Below are 21,251 nucleotides of genomic sequence, written 5' to 3' on the forward strand. Positions count from 1 at the left end.
TGCCTACGTATCTCACACCCTGTGAGAATCAAATTGGCGTAGTTCGGGCAAATTTGACAAAATAAAACCAACTATTTTTACTTTCTAAAACACAAAGATTTTCCCTTTTTTTTTCTTTGAAAACTACAAAATTCTCTTTTTTTCAAAATTTCGGCAGAGTTTCGATATGTTTTGGGACATTGGTTTTTCAAAACAGGCACTTATCCCTCTCAACCATCTAAGTTTTCCTTGTAAGCCAGTCAACATGCAAATCCGAAGCAAATGAATGCACAAGTAGCAAGTATGATACATCATAATGGTCTTTACATTTCGGGTACACCTGTCCTAGACAAACCCAATCCCTGTGTTGAGTCTCCAAAGTCAAATGCACATGATGCAAACAAACGTGCCTACTAGGGATCCGGCATGAGGCTGAGTTATTCTAGGTTCAAAAACCTGGGTATGTGTACTAGACTGTGTACCCGAGCGGACAACTCGAGCCGAGGAAGGGGCTGCGTACCGGGAACCAAGAGGCCATCCGGTTTAGTAACTTGTCTGAGCCTCTTTCTTATTTCAAGGTATGACACTAACAAAATAGGGAATCTCGACCAGCGAGCACATCCCCGAAGATGAGAAGAGAAGGGTTTCGTAGCAGTTTATATACAGTTCAGATAATATCAAAGCGGTAAAAGCAACATTTAGCACATTAGGCTCAAACATGTAATAAAATCAGATAATGGATAAAACCAAATACAACAATTCATCTAAGCTCGAATTCTGAACCATGAGCCAGAGATTCTGGGTTCGTTCCCCAGCATAGTCGCCAGAGCTGTCACACCTCCTTTTTTCACTATACCCCCGGAAAGGGTATATGGGAGTTTTTTCCAATTTAAGTGACAATCGAAACGGGATTTATTGTTAAGAGATTCAGATTCGCCATTGGGAGATTTATGGTGTCCCAAGTCACCGGTTGAATCCCGAATCGAGGAAAAGCTTGACGCTGTTTAACAGTCCGTGAACCAGAAATCCGAATAAGGAATTCTGTTAACCCGGGAGAAGGTGTTAGGCATTCTCGAGTTCCGTGGTTCTAGCACGGTTGCTCAACTGTTATATTCGGCTTAATTATCGGATTTTAAACAATTATGAACCTATGTGCAAATTTTAGTTTTAACCGCTTTTATTCATTTTTTTAAAGAAAATTGCAATGTTATTAAAACACATCCTGAACCACGTCACATAAATGCGCCCGCGGTTTTTGACATATTTTAACATCGTTGAGATTTAGATTTGGGTCACATAAATGTGCACCCGAGTTTAGGAAAGTAGATTATTATATACGCGCCTAAAGCAACTACGCGTTTGCACTGTGCGAGGGCCATGGAATTTCGTGAAATAGAACGCCTCGGTTTCTAAAAGGCAAACACATTAATTAATGAGGGTCGTGCGTTTAAAATTTTATTGGGCACAGCGCACCTCAAGTCTAGATTCGAAAAGAAGGCTGATTTAATTAACTAGAAGACCTAAAGAAATTCACATCTTTTATTCTGAAGCTAAGGTTCATTGAGCTTAATACTTAGTGGGCTGATATTAAAAACTGATACCTTGACTATTTGATGAGACTAAGGCCAACAGCAAGCCTTATAGCCTCAAACAGGCCAGGCCCGGCTAGATAAGCAATACGTGAAGGGCCCAGGAATATGCCAAAGAGACGGCAATGTAGCATAATAGGCCCAAGAGACCCATCTCGATGTACTGCCTGTTGCATGCCCATGCTAAACCCCAAATTGACGATAGGGAAAGTATGGTGTCACCCAAAAATATCCAAGACTATCATGATTTAAACAGCCTGCTGCAGTTAAACAAAACACTAAACTGAATTTGAAATTCTCAATTAAAGGTACCAAAACCTCATACTAACATGATACTATGGGAATGCACAACTAGAACAAACTAACTTATGTAAGTTCAACAATCAATCACAAACTGATTTTAAGAGAACAATTCTGCAAGTGAAAAGACATACTATTACACTATTGATTATGGTATAATTAACAATCTATTACAGTGATGCCATGGCACACATTGTCCAAATAACCATTTCAGTACCTCGAACCTATATGATGAGAACTTCAATTCATTTGAATCCAAACCTCACACTCATACTCCCTCAGCATCAAATCGACAAGTAGACATAGATTCACTTTACGATATTCAGCAACGTGAGAAAGGGCTATACTAAACATGCATAATATAGGATTACATACTTAATAATACGGAAATAGACAAAATAGTAGAAATAAACTTGAAATACAACTTGCATCTCAAGTGTTTCATATTCAAAGTGCAGATTCACATTCACGTGTTGTCTATGGTTCCCAAAATATACCTGGAAAACAAAGAAAATAGGAAAAATGAGGGATCAGAAGCAACAGAGCAGTATCAGCAGCAATATAACAGTGTTTACACAATTGAATCCAACCCAAACTTCCAAAAACCAGCTTCCAGCAGTTCAAACCAAACTTCTAAACCCATATTAGAGCCAGGTTTCCGCACAGATGCACAACTTTGGATTTATTTTCAGGAAAGTTCTAGAGTAACAAAGATTCAGAGAGCCAAAACCAAGAAACCAAAGCCAATTCAAACAATTTTCAACATTTCTAGGAAATTTCAGAAGGAAATCAGTTACTTCTCCAATTCAGTATATTTTTTTTCTCTTTTCAGTCTCTCTAGGGTGTAAAATCTGTGTGTTAAGTGAAAAGAAGGCTTCATTTATAAGGCTGGGGGTCTGTTGTGTGCCTTCCAAGGCAAGGCAATCAGATTTTCCCAAAATAACCTCACAGTGCATCTTTTAAAACTGATTTTTGGATAGCTGTCCATTTTCTTCAGATATTTTCAATTTCTAGCCTGTTTTCCCTAACAATTTTGGGCAGCTGTCCATTTAGGAAGCTTCCCCATCAGTTATTAAAAGATTCTTCAAGTTAAACCAATCTCCAAAATTACCCCTAAAGTTCCTAATTATTCACTTACCCCATAAGTTCTGAATTCTCACAATCACAACAACCAACAAACAAACGAAATGACACCTTCAGCTGAATTGAAAACCAATGAAATTCAAACAATTGTTGAGTCATATTAAATCATGAAGAATTAGTCTACTACAAAGCCCTACAATGGAACTTTCAGAAATACTAGAAAGCTGACAATTCTAGAACATGCTTGAATGAACCAACAAACACAACTACACCCTATGATCCTTCACACATAAACATGAACTCAGAAAATGCTCTTGAAACAGGAATTAATGCAGACGATGAGCTATATGGCCAATCTCAATGCTTCAGTTCCGGAATTAATTCACAAATATAAACATGAAACCTTGCAGAAAGAAGAAAATCGTATGAATTGAGACCAAGTTCAACTCAAACCCTATGAAACTGGTTGTTATTAACAATCTAGCAAACAAGTTAACTAATAAACTTAAAACCAGAGACATAATGCAATTGAACAAGAAACGGATCTTCTAAAGAAAGAAACCAGAAAACAAACAAACAAACAAAAGAAAAGATCAAACGGAAAACAATCGACACAAAGAGATTATCCCAAACCTGCTTCAGCAAAAACCCGCATGAACTTGAATAAACCTTTTGAAGAAGAAAGTGAATCTTTGACGGTCAATAATCGATTGTCCTTAACAAAAGATAAATGATTAATGACGGTTTGGGTTCACTCAACCTTGCTGAACCAGAAAAAAAACACAAGGCGAGACCTAGGGCATTCCGGACTTCTGCTCCACCATTGACGAGCTAATTTGACGGGAAACAAGAACGTGTTTGGAGCGAGAAATGGGTGAAGGTTTATTCGGGTGAACTCGGGTAGATTTGGAGGTTTTAGGGTTTTTAGATTTTTGGATTCAGATCTGTCATTTGAGCATTTGTGGTGGGATTCTAGGGAAGCTGGTCAGAGATTTGGGAAGAGTGCGGTGAGAGGATTCTAGGGTGTGGTTTGGAGGCTGGTCTGAGGCGGCGCCACCGGCGGATATGGAGGAGGTTTCAGGGGTGGCGGGCTTTAGGGTTTTGAGGGACAAAGGGGTGAAGAGAAGACTGAGGGGGGATTGACTGGGGTATGGGGGCGTTTGGACACTATTATATGAAAGCGAGTCAAGTTCCCAACTGTTGGATCATGCAAGATCAACGGCTGGGATATGATTGAACCAAACGGCGCCGTTTTGAACCAGTTACAACGGACCGGGTTTAGGGGGACTGGACTTGGGCGGATAGGTGGAAATATTTGGGCCTTGGCATATAACTGGCCCAATTCCGGGTCTTGGAATCCAATTTCTCAATTTTCTTTTGTTTCCTTTTTATTTTAGTTCTCTTTTCTCTTTTTTTTTTATTTTTCAAAATTAAAACCTAAATTAATTTCTAAACCAAATTATCCTACCAAATTATATTATTTACTCAAAACAATATTTACAACAACTAATTAATCCCAATATTGAAAGAAACTACAAAATTTAAAGTTAAAAAGTTAAAAATGCAAAATGAATAATTTTTGTGATTTTAATCATTTTTATGAGAGAACTAAATCGTTAATTAACCTAAAAATATAGAATTAAATACTAAATGCAAATGCAATATATTTTGTATTTTCATGAATTAAATAAAATAAACATGCACAGACAAATGCAAATAATTAACAACAAATGTTACAAAAATCCACGAAATTGCAAACAATGGGAAAAAAATTTATTTTCTTGAATCTATAGGAGTAATTCATATAGGGCAAAATTAGTTATTTACAATAACTAATTAATCCCAATATTGAAAGAAACTACAAAATTTAAAGTTAAAAAGTTAAAAATGCAAAATGAGTAATTTTTGTGATTTTAATCATTTTTATGAGACAACTAAATCGTTAATTAACCTAAAAATGTAGAACTAAATCCTAAATGCAAATGCAATATATTTTGTATTTTCATGAATTAAATAAAATAAACATGCACAGACAAATGCAAACAATTAACAGCAAATGTTACAAAAATCCACGAAATTGCAAATAATGGGAAAAAAATTTATTTTCTTGAATCTATAGGAGTAATTCATATAGGGCAAAATTCACGTGCTCACATGTATACTTAATGGTCACTATATTTTGCTCAATCTTGAAAATGGATGTTTGCTCTACCTTTGGTTTTAATTAGTTTCCAAGTTAATATTTCGTTGGTTTTTACAAATTCTAATTTGTAGTACAACTAAGAAGATTTCTTGAAATAAAAATAATATGCTTGTACTAAGAACTGTTCTTAAAATTCCTAGTTCTTTTCTTAAAGTTTGATATATATTTAAATGGTCCTTAATTTTTACTAATAGTAGAGGGTAATGTTGAGAATTCTCAAAGTTGTGGAAGCAAAATGTCATGCATGTGTTTTATTTGGTATCTTTGTGTATGTAGTAATCATGTTAATTAGTGCACTTTAGTGGATAGTGAGTTAGCAAAGCTTCTGGTTCAAGTAAAATTTGATGCTCATAAATCATGCTAAAGTTGATTTTAACATTTTAGTCTCTTTTTTTGTGGGATAAGGCCTTTAATAAATCACTATGATAACATTGCAGATCGAATTGATAATTTAGGTCTTACGTGTTAGACAAAATCATTTGAAGCTTTATTCTGTTATCAATAGTTCTATTTCTAACATAATAGATTATTTTGCATAGGCCTGAATTTTCGTCACAATGTCTTTAAATAAATGTTGAATTATGATTATGCTTCAGTTCTGCCTTACATACTCGGTACATTATTCGTACTGACATCCTTTTGTTGGAGACGCTGCATTTATGCCTGCAGATATAGATAATCAGTTTGACGAGCCCTCATAGTAGATGAAATTCAGTGAAGGATTGATAAGACTCTACCTTATTCGGAGTGCGGTCGAGTCTATGAGTCATCGTGTCAGAATTTTGCTACAGACTTATGGGTAGGCCGGTACCCTATCACATTCGATGTCAAACAATCTTAGAGGCTTTGTAGATAGAGTTCCATTTTGTACAGTATGTCAGAGGCCTTGACGGCCCATATATATTCATATTTTATGAATGATGGTTCATTGATATAATATTTGCCCGCTTACACTTGTATATTATGAGTTGTGGCCATTTTGACTCATAATAGTTACAAAAGGAATGAATGAGTTATAGAGTGGTTCGCTCGAGCCACTACGACACTGGGTGCCAGTCACACCTCCCCAGGTTTGGGGCGTGACAAAGTGGTATCAGAGCAGTTCTGTCCTAGGGAGTCTACAAAGTCGTGCCTAGTAGAGTCTCACTTATGGATGTGTTGCGTGCCACATTTATAATTTAGAGTCTATATGGCATTTAAGAAATGTTACCCTTCTTTTGTTTCCAGATAGTGCCATAGAGTTGAGCCGTAAGAAGTCAATATGAAGCTTTCACCAGATTTTGCATGCACCAGAGGTGCATGTATCACAGTAGATCTTTAAGGCGTAATTTTCATCTATGTGGAAGGAAGGTTATGAAAGAAATAGAAGATATGAAGCAAGATTAAAAGGTAAGTAAGGTAAAGGTAAAGAAGATACGAGATACCCAAGTACAAAAGGTTGTTAATAGGCGAGACTTCGGATATAGTTTGGGGGTTTAGTTTAAGTTACAGAGAAAACCCTAGTGAAAATTTTGCAAATATCTAAGAGTTAACATTCGAGGACGGATGTTCTAAAGGGGGGTAGGATGTTACACCCCGTAAGTTTAACAACCTTGATACCGCTGTATATATATATTTGATATGGTATTTTGAGTGGAACATTTTTTGCAAAGAAAAAACAGTGGTTTGAAAAATATAATTCTATATAGTTATTAATATTACTACTTCCGAATATGTTTTTTATACATATAAATAAAAAAAATTACGAGACTTTTTTATTGTAATGATAGAAATTATTTTTGCACAAAGAAGGTATCTTTTTACTATTTTAAAAATTAAGCGTACGAGAATTTTTACTCTTTATATGAGATTAGGAAAATTATAAGTTGAGAAAATATGTGTATTTATATGAATATTTTAATAAAATAATAATGTAGTATTTATTTTATATGGTAACACATGACCATGATAGTAAAGTATCTTATAGTAAGATATATATATATTAAAGTAAGTAGTATTTTAAGTGATTTGAGATAATTCTTAATTATGTGGATAAATTTTATATACATTACGTACTAAAATATGGGGATAAACATGTGATTTATACCTTTTGTTTTAATAAGAATTATGTGTCATAAATGTAGGACTTCCCCCGCCAATACATGGCTAGGTGGAAGCCATGCATTTAATGACCATTTGTTCTCATTCTTGGAAAGAATATAATAACGTATACACTTCAGTTGGGGCGTGACAAGAAGCTGATGCTGAAGACTCACTACTTTCCTCTGAGCCATCAGACGACTCAGAAGAAGTAGAGGAAGCAGGGGGTGTAGGCTCGTCCCGTAACCGAAATTTCCATTGAAAGTCTGAGGGAATATGTGTTGGCCCCAAGTCTCCTTCGAAACTTCCGAGGAAGGGACATACTCACTTCCTTCAGAATGGGATGCGGCTTTGTCCGCAGTTTTGATAGTTTTTCGCAGCTTCCATATAGATTTCTGGACCGCTAGTGGTAATTTTGTCCTTCCTTGTCCTCCTCTTCCCCTGCCTCAGGAGGATTCAGCCCTCTCTTTTTGTGTATCATCGGCACCTCTAGATCGGACCATTGTCTGCAGAGAATAAGACATGAAACAAAGTCAAAACAATGTATCAATCATATGGTTAAGCATTGCAGTTGAAGCTAAAACATTGCACATGGAAATAAAGCATAACAGAGGACTTGCATATATTGCTTCTCAGAAACAGGATCCGCTGACCGAGGAAAAAGAGGCGTGGCCGCGTAAAGGCAACCACGAACCGCAAAAAAAGAACAGCGTCCGCGAAATGTTGGGAATCAGACTACCCAATCTCTGAAACTGAGGTACCGCTGAGAGCGAAAAAAGGGGCGTGACTGCAAAAGTTGCACCGCTATCCGCGGAAATATGAATGCGGCAGCGGACCCTAATTGGCAATTCACTGAACTTAAAATCCGCTATCCTCAAAAAAGAAGCGCTTCCGTGTAAAGCAGGCCGCTGTCAGCGGAATTTCCACCGTTGACCGCAAAAAACCAATCATTTTTACTCAGGATTTTAGATGAACACTAGCCGCAGAATTCAAAAAATAAACGGGAAACCTAGGGTTTCAGTTTTTTAGTCATTAACAGGTATCATGAACACCACTAACCTCTATTAGGCATGCACAACAAGTATCCTCATGAATTTTTAGCATCAAGTAATTGACAACTAATTAACCCTAACTATAAAGAAACAGTAAAATAATGATGAAAGAAAAGAAAGGAATAAAATTAACACAAGTGATCGAGCATACCAGTTGTGAGATGTGTAGTAAAAGATTGACTCTTGAGTAATTGAGATTGAAAGACCACAAGATGAGGATGAACTGTGCTTTTAGGTTCAGTGGACGTCTAGGGTTCGAAAAGGGTAAAAGGGCTAATGATCTTCTATTTATACTAAAAAGTATAGGGACCCATAGACCTTACCTGGCGCGGCTACGGAATTCCACTACGGTCCGCGTTTTTACCTTTTTTGAAGGACTGTTACGTAGAAGGAATCGCTGAGAGCGGAAAAACCAGAGTGACCACAAAAGAGAGATGCGGTCCGCGAAATTTCAAGCGCGGACGTGAATACAACTTCAGATAGTTGATATTCTGGACTTTTCAAGTCCGCATCTGTTGGCTATTTACGCCCCCGTGAAAAGCAACTACTGACCGCAAAATTCTAAGTGCGGAAGCGTAATTCCCATACTTAAGCAACTTTTCCAGCAACAGTCCTGCACTGCATAATAATTCATACACAAATTTCACAACCAGTTAGTACAAAACAAAGTCTACACTAAGAAGAAAATCAAAAAGAAAGAAAAACACATGGGTTGCCTCCCAAGAAGCTCCTGATTTAACGTTGCGATACGACGCATGTTACCATCATCATTTGAAGTTGATCAAAGCCACCACATGGTTGTCATCAAATTTTCCCAGATAGTGTTTTACTAGGTGCCCATTTACTCTGAAAACTTCCCCATTTTTATTCTTCAAATCAAGAGCACCAAATGGAGTTACATGTACCACTTCAAAAGGGCCACTCCATTTTGACTTGAGCTTTCCCCAAAACAGACGTAACCGAGAGTTGAATAGAAGAAACCAGTCGCCCTCTTTGAATTCCTTGATCCGGGCATATTTGTCATGTAAGTACTTTATCTTGTCCTTATACAAGGACGAGCTGGAATAGGCATGAAACCGGAACTCATCTAGTTCATTGAGTTGCTCTACCCGGAGATTTGCTGCAACATCCCACTCAAGATTTAACCTCTTCAGCGCCCACATGGCCTTGTGTTCTAACTCAACTGGAAGATGGCATGCTTTCCCAGAAACCAACCGGTACGAAGACATACCAATCGAAGTCTTGTAAGCAGTCCTATAAGCCCACAAAGCATCATCCAATTTTCTTGACCAATCAGTTCGGTTTGCATTAACAGTTTTTTATAATATGCTCTGTATCTCCCTGTTGGAGACCTCAACCTGTCTACTTGCCTGGGGATGATAAGGGGTTGACACTTTATGATTAACACCATACTTGGAAAGTAAAGTGTCGAAGGTCTTGTTGCAAAAATGAGACCCCCCATCACTTATAATCGCCCTAGAAGTGCCAAACCTTGTGAAGATATTTTTCTTTAAGAATACCACTACACTCCGTGCCTCTTTGTTGGGCAAAACCACAGCTTCAACCCATTTGGAAACATGATCAACATCAACCAGAATGTAAGTGTTACCACATGAACTCACAAAAGGCCCCATGAAGTCTATGCCCCATATATAAAAAATGTCAACCTCAAGAATAGTGGTGAGAGGCATTTCATCGTTCTTGAAAATTGCACTAGCTCTCTGACACTCATCACATCTCTTAAAAAGCTCACCAGCATCTTTATACAGAGTAGGCCAATAAAACCCACAACTAAGAACCTTTGAAGCAGTTCTCACCCCATCATGATGACCACCGTAGGCCAGGAACAGTAAGCATCAAGAATACTCATTTGCTCCTCTTCTGGAATACATCTCCGAATCACACCATCAGTATAAATCTTGAAAAGATAGGGCTCATCCTAGTAATAATCCAAGCTATCCCGTTTAATCTTCTTCCTTTGGTTAGAGAAGAGCTCACTCGGGATAATGCCGGTCACAAGAAAATTAGCCACATCAGCGAACCAAGGCATACTATTCAAAGACACAGAGAGGAGTTGTAAATCCGAAAATGCATCATTGATTGCGAGACCATCTTTGGGTCTCCCTTCCTCTTCCAAGCGGGACAAGTGGTCCGCCACTTGATTTTCACTTCCTTTCCAATCAACAATCTCTAGGTCAAACTCTTGAAGCAAAAGAACCCATCTCATCAACCTAGTCTTAGAATCCTTTTTTGTCATCAAATAACGGAGTGTCGTATGATCAGTATGAACAATAACTTTGGCACCCATGAGATAAGGCCCAAACTTTTCCATTGAAAACACAATTGCTAGCAACTCTATTCGAGATGGGGTACACAATCCATGCATCTAGCCACTTGATAACTTCCTTCTTGACAACCTCTTGTATAGCCTCGTTCAACCTCCTTTGATGTTCCATGGAGGGTTTGGCATCATCCTCAAGTATAATCTTATGCATGAAAAAGGCCCGAATATCAGCTAAAGTCCATCCAATTGCCTTCTTTCTTCGTTGAAGCACCTTAATAGTGGTATCTACCTGCACATTAATTAAGCAAGAAGAAATAATAACAGGTAAACTTGAACAAGGACCCAAGAATTCATACCTGAGGTGTGCAGGAAAAGGCTTCAACTCCAATACGGGAGGTTCCTCGATTGAGGGCTTTGTTGGTGGAGTCTTTCTGTTCTCAAGATCCAAGAAGAGTTTACGAGGCTCATAGGAGTAAGAACCCATTCCTTGCAAGGCATTGACATACTCTACCAAGCCTTCATCCTCAGTCATATCACGGTTCAACAATAAAGCTTCCAAAGGATCCACTGCATTGATCATGGCACTCGTGTCATCAACTATCACCTCCGTCACAAGATCCATAAAAGAACTAACCTCAGTACTATTCGACTGCCTCATTGACTTGCACACATGAAAGACAAATTTTTCGTCACCCACCCGGAAGGTGAGCTCCCATGCTTCCACATCAACCAATTCCTTCCCTGTTGCTAGGAAAGGCCTTCCCAATATTATCGACACCTCATAGTCGACTTCGCAGTCGAGAATCACAAAATCCACAGGCAAAATAAACTTGTCAACTCGAACAAGAACATCATCAATAATACCAAGCGGCCTCTTCCTTGTTCTATCCGCCATTTGCAATCTCATTGAAATAGCTCTCGATTGACCAATACCCAAAGTTTTGAATACAGAGTAAGGCATCAAATTTATACTTGCTCCCAAATCACACAAGGCCTTTGCAAAATCTGCACTCCCAATGGTACATGGAATGGTAAATGCGTCGGGATCCTCAAGCTTGGGAGCCATCGAATGCACAATGGCACTCACTTGATGCGTCATTTTAATGGTCTCACAATCCATAGATCTCTTTTTAGTTACCAAGTCTTTCATAAACATGGCATAACTCGGCATTTGATCAAGAGCTTCCACCAAGGGTACATTGATCGACAAACTTTTCATCATCTCAATAAACTTCTTGAACTGGTTTTCATTCTTTTGCTTTACAAGTCTTTGAGGGTAAGGTGTAGGAGGCATTGGCAAGGGAGCCTTGGCTTTAGGCATTACCATTTCCGGCATGTCTATCACGTGTTCCCTAGACGGATTCATGTCATTTTGAGTCTCCTCCTCATTGTCATGAATATCAATTCTCACCTCACCATTCAAATTCTCTTCACTCACTTACTCATCAACTAGTGGATCATCATTATTTTGCACTTCAACATCATCACTCACAACCTCCTTTTACTTGGAGGTACTTTCTTCACCACCTCTACTGCTCCTTATGGTCACCGCCATTACATGGCCCGTGTTGTTCCCTCCCTTTGGGTTTACTACTGTATCACTACGTAGTGCCTCCTTAGGGCGAGTGTTTAAAGCTTGTGAAATCTGGCAAAGTTGGACCTCCAGGTTGCTAATAGAAGTATTATGGGACACTAATTGGGCATCAGAGTTGGTGTTTTTCTTCATCATTTTCTCAAATATTGACTCAATTCTTCCAATCTAATTATTTGACGAGCTAGGACATTGGGATAGAAATGGAGGTAGATTGTTTGGTTGTTGAAACATTGGGGGACTTTGAAAATCCGGTCCCCGATTACCTTAATTACCGTTATTCCAACCCCCTTGGTTGTTGTTGCCACCCCAATTGCTATTGTTACCCCAGTTCTGGTTGTTGTTCCTCCAATTGTTGGAGTTGTTGTTGTTATTGTTCCAATTTCCTAGGCCTTGGTTGCCCCAATTCTGATTATTCCCTTGCGATCTCTATTGTTTATTTGGAGCATTACTCCATTGTCCTTGATAGTTGTTGACATACAAAACTTCTTCACTTTGCTCACCATACCCATCATCTTGGTTGTAACCACTACAACCTTGCTCATATTGATCTTGATTGCCTTGCATTTGTTGCCCATGTTGTCTCCTCTTGTTTACCAATAGATTAACCCCTTCTATTGCGTTTACTTGCTTCTGAATCTGCTGAAGTTGTACTTTGGCTAACTAGTTCATGGTTGTTGTTAACTCAGCTATGGCTTGTCTGTGGTCTTAAAGTTCCTTGTGAAGATTTATGATATGAGTGTCCCCTTGAGGAACATTTCCCCGACTCTGCCAGGCTTAGGAAGTGTCAGTCATCTCATCAAGAATGTCACAAGCCTCAGCATAAGGTAGTTTCATAAAATTACCCCCAGCTAGCTGGTTTACCACACATTGACTGGTCGTGTTTATACCCCGATAAAATATCTGATCATTGCTTGAGTCATATCATTGTTAGGGCATTCCTTGACCATAGTTCTATATCTATCTCAAATTTCATAGGGGGGAGGAGTTCATTTGGTTCCTGTTTCAAAGATAAGATCTTATCCATTAATGCAGCCATATGTCCCGGTGAGAAAAACTTGGCTATAAACTTGTCGGCCAACTCATCCCACGTAGTGATGGAATGGTTGGGGAGTCTTTCTAGCCAGTCCAAAGCTTTCCCTCTAAGTTAAAAGGGGAACAATCTCAGTCTCATTGCATCCTCCGACACATTTGTTTGTTTGCTTCCCCAGCAGGTATCCACAAAGACCTTTAGATGTTTATATGAATTCTGATAGGGAGCGCCTGTGAAGTACCCTCTTTGCTCCAATAAAGTCAACAAGACATTTGTAATCTGGAAATTGCCCGCCCGGATCCGAGGTGGGATAATTGCACTTGCGTAACCTTTAATTGGAAGCACCCGAGGAGCTACTAGCGGAGGAGCTGGGGGAGGGTCTGGAATATTTTCATTGGCATGGCGGCCTCTTCTTTGAGCTTGAGGTACTAGAGGTAACTCATCTTCAACATTATCATCTACCTCCTCCCCCCGGGAGAATATTTCCGATAGGATCATTATTTGACATTTTGTACCTGAATCGATTAACTCACACAAGTTAGTAAAACAAAAGAAAAGAAAAACAAGACACACAACTAGTCAGATAGATAACCAAAACCATTTAACTCCCCGGCAACGGCATCAAAAAGTGATCGGATCCAATCCTACACCACTATATAATGGCAAGGAGTGGTCGATGCAGCTTTTACCTGAAGGGTCGGGATCGATTTCCACATGGAGTTAATATTGGTTGGGAGTTGGGTTTCTATCTAATCTAGATACGCGTGTTGCTTTTAGTTGCACATCTAACCATGTTTGGATTTATTTCTATTCTAATTTTAATGCTAATGATTGCTGAAAATAATCTAAGTACAATATTTTTGTAAGGGTTTTCTCAATTGATAAAAAGCACTAGGGAAGTGACTTACACCTAGGTGAGTATCTAGTGGGATCTAAAATTTAAGACAAGCTTGTTATATTTGGGGTCGTGATATAACCTTTACACATAATTACTCACTTTATACCTCTCGGTAGTTTGAGTGACTTTGCCCTAATTGGCTTTCTTAAGCCTAATTGGGTGTTCAAACAATGCAAGTAAAATTGGCTCAAGTCGGGTACTACTATCTGTAGGCTTAACCCTTTAATTGGGGCTATCAATCTCTAGAATGCACCCCAATTCCTTGTTAGCCTAATTTTCCTAGACATAGTCCCACTTACTCAAGAAGAATCTAAGTCATAAAGGCATGAATCAGTATTTGCAACCACCAATTCTATAATTAAAGTATGAATCAAGTTAAATATCACTAACCCATAAACAAATAAGCCCTAAAATTGAAGACCCATTAACTACCCACACTAGGGTTGGGTCATAACCCCAGCTAATGGGCTTAGCTACTTATAATAAAGGTAAAAATCAAAGATGGAGATGAAATATAAGCCATAAAAGTTGATTATAGGAATAAAATCTAAGAATATAAGCTAAAGCTGCTCTAAAATTACTCTAAGTGGTAAAGTATGCTTTTTCACGAGCCCACTGATACAAAAGATGACCTAAAAATGTGAAAAAGATCTATTTATACACAGCTAAAATTACTAGACAAAAATGCCCCTACGGAGGTTTCTCTATCAGTGGAATACTGGGCGCCTCAGCGCATGAACTTTCGCGGCCGCGCAAAAACAAGCGCGGACCGCGTTTCTTAAATTTTTGACTGGGATTGGGCTATTATTCGCGGATAGCGTAAATTCTACCGCGTCAACGTTGGCTTCAATCGCGGCCGTGTAAAATGTTTGCGGGCCGCGTTCCTCAATTGAGCTCATATTGTAAGACCTCTAAATCTCTATTTCGCCTCAGCAGAATTTGCACCGTGGCCGCGTCAGGTATTCCGCTGCCGCGCTATTTCACCGCGGTCATCGGTCTCTGTAGTACCCCAAAAATGCCTTCTCTGAATCTTAATTCCGCTGACAGCGTAATTGTGGCCGCTTCAGCTGTGGACCTTCCGCGGCCGCTCTTTTCCTTCGCGGTCAGCGCTTTTATCTCAGCTTTGAACTTTTGTAATTTTAAATTCTTTATGAGTTGGTTATGTCTTTCTTACCTCATTTTGACCAAATCCTGCAAACAAGCATAATAAGTCAGTTTTTAGGAATATTTTTACACATTTTTTATCCAAAACCTAAGCAAAAGAGAGCATAAGATAGGCTAGAATCCATAGTTATCAATACTCAAGTACAAAGGAAAATATGAAGATACATAAGAATATGTAGAACCCGTATCAAACAGCACGGAAGCATACTGAGATAATACATGTAATAACTAAATCGGATGACTCCACCTTGGGTCTACTCGAAAATGCATAACAAAAGGGCTGAGCCCCATCAACCTGTCCTCCACCTCTAGGACGACCTCTCACTAACTGCCTCCACCTCTAACTAACTGGCCTTCACCTTGGGCTACCTGACCCCCGCTTTTAGTTGGCTGAGTGGGTGGTGGAGTAGCCGGTACAAGAATTATGGCATGAGTATGACCTAGGGCAAAACTTTGCGATGTGCCTTAGATCCCTACATACATAGCAAACCCTTTGCTGATGTGGCTACTGAACCTGGAGCTATCCGTGATGACCTAAATAATCACCCTGGTAACTCTATAGCGCAGGCGCACTAATAGGAGCTGGAGGTTCACTGTATGCTATCTTATCGGAACGAGTTCCATAAGCATTATGGCTGCCTGAAGTACCATGTGTGACATGTAGGGCTAACTATACCGATAGGATGGCCTCTACCAAAGGAACACATGCATCCAAATGAGGCACCATTGAATCCTCCAAAATGATGGGACCTCTTCTCAAAGGTCGTCTCTCTCGTCTGGCCTCTGATGCTCTCAATCCTCTTAGCGATCTCCACTACCTGAGCAAAAGAAAACTCGATCTTGTCCTCTCTGGCCATCTGAAGTCTGATGCCATATGTAAGACCCTTTATGAATCTCCATACCTTCTCCCTCTCAGTAAGGATCAGGATAGATGCATGGCCAGACAAATCGACAAATCTAGAAGTCATGAGCTTGGACATATTCTAGACGAAGAAGAAGAAAAACAGTGTGTGTATAGACACACGCACTTGCTTAGATGTTTGTGAAGTTACACATTTAAATATATTATGGACTTTAGCTATTGCCTATTGGGTGGGGGCTAGATGCTTGGTAAAGTTCCTAATTTAGGTCAAATTGTTAATATTCAACTTATAGGGTGTGTTTGGTACGAAGGAAAATATTTTTTGGAAAATGTTTTCCAATTTTTTCATGTTTGGTTGGCTTAAATATTTTGGAAAACATTTTCCTTATGAATTCATTTTCCTCCAATTGGAGGAAAGTATTTTCCTTAGCAAGCAGAGGGAAAACATTTACCAAAACTCCTTCTCAAATTTGTGAAATTTGTGGGTTTGGAAGGTTGTTGGTTTGAGAGTTTATGACTTCGTGTTTATTATATCTAAATTATTTATGAATACTTTGAAAAGTTATTTTCTTAATTTGCGAACCAAACACCGGAAAATGAATAAGATTAGTACTTATTTTCCAAGAAAATATTTTCCTTCGGACCAAACACACCCATAATCTAAACAATTTGAAATAGGACTAAAGCCTCAATGGCATCTGTGAAGCAGCACTACAATTCTTTATATTCTTATATTCATGTTCAGCCGCAGTCAAATAGAGTCCACTTTGGTAAAGATGACCTTATTGTCAAGAACTCAATATCTTATTACTTGAATTTTAACTTTAATTTTTCTTTTTTAACAAAACTACAAGTGTATCAACTATCGCCCACTATCATGTTAAATCACAACGTATCATATGGACCGTATATAGCAAGTAGGAAAATTACAAAAACAATTGCGTTAATGTTACAAATATAGATCCTTTGAAATGTCAATCTTCATATCGTTCCGTTAGTTTGTTTGCTACTCTTGCACAAGACTACAATTGATGTCACTCTTTGTTAGAGAGCCCATACCATGAATTTGTTCCCAAATAGTGTGAAAATCTACAACTTGCACAAATAAAATGAAACTAAGAAAGCAGGATATATATTGACGGTTGAAAGTGATTAAATATACTGAAGAGGACAAGACAAGGCTTGTAATTATTCATGCATGGAACTTGACTTTTCATATTATGATGTTACCTCAAATACCTACAAACAAGATCTTTTAATGATGAAGAAAATCTAAGTTTTTCTTCTGACTTTCCGGTATATTCACCTTCTCGTAGTGATAATTAACTCATAGATATGAAGGAGAATCGTATCAAATGCTGTTTTCACATTATTCTCCTATTAACTGATCAAAGATACAGGAGAATCACATCAAATCTAGAAAGGACATTTTTTCAAAATATTTTTCGTCTGTACCTAATTATGGCCATCATCCATTCCTTAAATAGAAAACAAACAAAAATATAACCAAAGACCATTATATCAAAGTAGATAGCTAAGGCCAAATATAATGTGGTTTGGTCTTGTGTAATAACACAAATAATATATACATAAAGCCCACAAGAAAGAAGAAAACTAACGGCTGGCTATGCGAATCTTTGAGTGTATCTAATTATAATCGCCGTTCCATGAGAAAGACAAGACATTCGAAAAATAAAGGCAAAAAGCATCAGAAAAGTGTATCATTTTCGTATCTTGAAAAAAAACACTTTTCTTCTCCATGTACTTTATCAAAGATGTGTTCCTCGTTTTCATTCAGTTTTTCCTCTTATATATATCCTCATACCATATCTCTCTTTGCTTCACCAAAATCACCTTCATAATATCAACACTCTTTCTCCTATTTCTACATTATATTATATGTGTCTCTTTAATTTTACCACATGCATGTAAAATGGCTAAGTTTTTTGCCCCAGGCTACTTCATTTTTTTGTTCATCATGAGTCATTTAATGTCCATAATAGGGAAGTTGAAGACTTATTGGAACGCTTCAAGTATTCCTCATGAACTTCTTTCCCTTGATATTGCAGCTAGGCTTAGTACAGACTCAGATGCCATAGAGGCAGCTTCCACTGATTTTGGAAATATTGTTAAAGAAACACCAGCTGCAGTTCTTTATCCATCCACCATTAACGATATACTCGATCTCATCAAGTTATCCTATAATACGCATATCCCTTTTACCATCGCGGCGAGAGGGCATGGCCACTCAGTGAGGGGCCAGGCCATGGCGCGAAACGGGGTTGTGGTGGATATGAATTCTTTAAAGAATAACTACAGAACTGGAATTAGGGTTAGTTGGGATGCTTCGTTAGGGTTTTATGCAGATGTTGGAGGTGAGCAGCTTTGGATTGATGTTTTGAATGCCACACTTGTGCATGGACTTGCTCCTGTCTCGTGGACTGATTTTCTGTACCTCACTGTTGGTGGAACTTTATCTAATGCTGGAATCAGTGGCCAAACTTTTCGTTATGGTCCTCAAATTAGTAACGTTCATGATATGGATGTTATTACAGGTAGCTAGATACAGATATATGTCGTACGTTTCATTTATGGTTTAACTTGTATACATGGACAATGTAAAGAAATTATTCATACTTTCAGGCAACCTAAAAGAATTTTGTAGGTAATAATCAATAAAAAATGAGATTTGTAATCTTGAAAATAAGGTAGTTTATATGATAAAAGTGATCTAAAAATGATTTGATTGTGTAATTTTTTTTTATACTACTAGCAGAGGCGGATCCAGGATTTGATGTTTATGGGTTCCTGCAACGACATCGAATAAATTTTCAATAGTAATTGGGTTCACATTCAAATATTTCTAGATTTAGTGAATTTTTCGAACACATTTACACTCTCTAGACAAAAGCTACGGGGTTCACCTGAATCCGTAAGTCGCAAGGTGGATCCACCCCTGGATACGTAGCCTTTAGGAGTTTTAATTTTATTTATATAGAATTTAACTTATATACACGGACAATTCAGTTAACCTTACCAATTTTAACATATCACTTTAATTTTTACGTATATAATTGATTCAAACCCATTATAGGCGGTAACATATATATAATTATCTCTTATGTTATGGCCTTATAGGGTAAAAAGATTCTTTACATTATCCATTAAAAAAAAGTCTTTAAAATTAAGGTTTACAAGTTAAATTTGCAATAAAAAAAATTTCTATAAATTTTCATCTTTCTCCGATTGTTTTTTTCCAGATAAGTTCCATGGAATGTATTATAAGTAGCTAATTACGAAATGGAATCTCTTAGAAAATGTGGTTAAGTTTAGAAGCATGTTATATTTTGGGACCATCATGAGAGGGTTTTTTTAGCAAAAGTGTAGATTTTTTTTTTTTCTGGGAAAGTGTAGATACACTATATCTACTAATCACTCCTTTTTTTGGCTGTATCTACCTTTCTGCATCTATTGGATATATGTCTTTGGAGAAAATTCAGCTTTTTAACCTGGTAGGATCAACTTATTTCAAATGTAGTAAGAAGAGAATACATTTAGTTGCATGTGATAAGTACATATCCAGTGCCTGGCCAATGCAACAGTTTCTCTAAATCACAGGGAACTCAAAAAATCTCGAGATACACCTAAATGAGGGTTAAAATAAGAGGACGTATAGGAATAAGTGGAGCCTGGATCGAATAGAATCGATGCATTTCTATGACAGACCGAAACAATACCTGTAATAACAAAATCGGAAGCAACAACCTCTGTACGAGCAGGAAAGGCATAGCATCTGGCCTGTACTCCCCCTTCTAGGGCGACCTCTACCTCCCCGACCTCTACCTCGAGCTGGCTGAGCAGGTGGAGTGGCAGCTGGTGCTGTAATCATAGCTTGGGAACCCTATGGAGCACGTTGTGGCTGAGAAGTCTGTGGAGGCGCACCCCTCCTAAACCAGGGACAATCCCTCACCATATGACAAGTATCGCCACACTCAAAACAAGCTCTGGAGGGCATGGAGGCTGTGACTGGCTCGGGCTAAGTCTATTGTTGACCACTGAAAGCACCCCGTGCATGAGGCACACTAGATACTGGAGGTGCATAATAAGGCTCTTGAGGTCTTGGAGGAGCTGGAATACCAATGGATGCTGGAAGAGCTTTAGCATGGGGCGACTCATATAGCCCCTACCATGATGAACTCCAGCTGGGGCACAGAAACCAGAATAATGGCCCGACTCTTGAGACCTCTTGGCCTCTCTCTCCTCTCTATCCCGAGCAAGCATGACCTCTACTCTCCTAGCAATACGCACCACCTGTTGATGCGCTATATCCATTTCTAACTCCCAAGCCATGCTAAACCTGATGCTGGGAATGAGCCCCTCAATAAATCGGCGAACCCTCTCTCGAACTATAGAAACCAAGGCCGATTCATGTCTAGCCAAGTCATTGAAACGGACACCATACTCTAAAACAATCATAGTACCCTGGCGCAACTGCTCAAACTCCGCGCGCCATGCATCCCTGAGGCTCTGTCTACTCCTGTGGGAGATTCTCTTGTTGTGGTTCGTGTTTGATTGCTTTTAGTGGTTTTGAGACCAGAGCCGATTTATTATTGCTCGGCATGGTAGATTTTGATGTTATCTTGGGCATGGACTGGTTGTCGCCCCATTATGCTATTCTTGATTGTCATGCCAAGATCGTGATAGTGGCTATGCCAGGTTTACCATAATTAGAGTGGAGGGGTACTTTAGATTACACTCCCAGTAGAGTTATTTTATTTCTTAAAGCTAAGCAAATGGTTGAGAAGGGGTGTGACGCGTATCTAGCTTATGTGAGAGATGTTAGTATTGATACCTCTACAGTTGATTCAGTCCCAGTAGTGAGGGATTTCCTTGATGTGTTTCCAGCTAAACTTCTAGGCTTACCGCCCGACAGAGATATTGATTTTGGCATTGATTTGTTGTCGGGCACTCAGTCCATCTCTATTCCTCCTGATCATATAGCCCCTCCTGAGTTGAAGGAACATTTACAATAATTTTTTGATAAGGGCTTTATTCAGCTCAGTGTGTCACCTTGGGGTGCTCTTGTCTTGTTTGTGAAGAAAAAGGACGGTTCTATGCATATATGCATTGATTA

At 38.6% G+C, this 21,251-nt stretch overlaps 1 protein-coding gene across 1 annotated transcript; it reads left to right on the plus strand.

Moving 5' to 3' along the window:
- Positions 1-17,929: 17,929 nt before the first annotated feature.
- On the plus strand, positions 17,930-18,926 carry LOC107793972 (cytokinin dehydrogenase 3-like). Its single transcript, XM_016616421.2, has one exon. The coding sequence runs from the start codon at positions 18,051-18,053 to the stop codon at positions 18,678-18,680; it is 630 nt and encodes a 209-aa protein (XP_016471907.1). The 5' UTR covers positions 17,930-18,050; the 3' UTR covers positions 18,681-18,926.
- The last annotated feature ends 2,325 nt before the right edge of the window (positions 18,927-21,251 follow it).

The sequence above is a fragment of the Nicotiana tabacum genome, chromosome 11 (assembly GCF_000715075.1).
Source record: "Nicotiana tabacum cultivar K326 chromosome 11, ASM71507v2, whole genome shotgun sequence".
Classification (NCBI taxonomy): Eukaryota; Viridiplantae; Streptophyta; class Magnoliopsida; order Solanales; family Solanaceae; genus Nicotiana; species Nicotiana tabacum.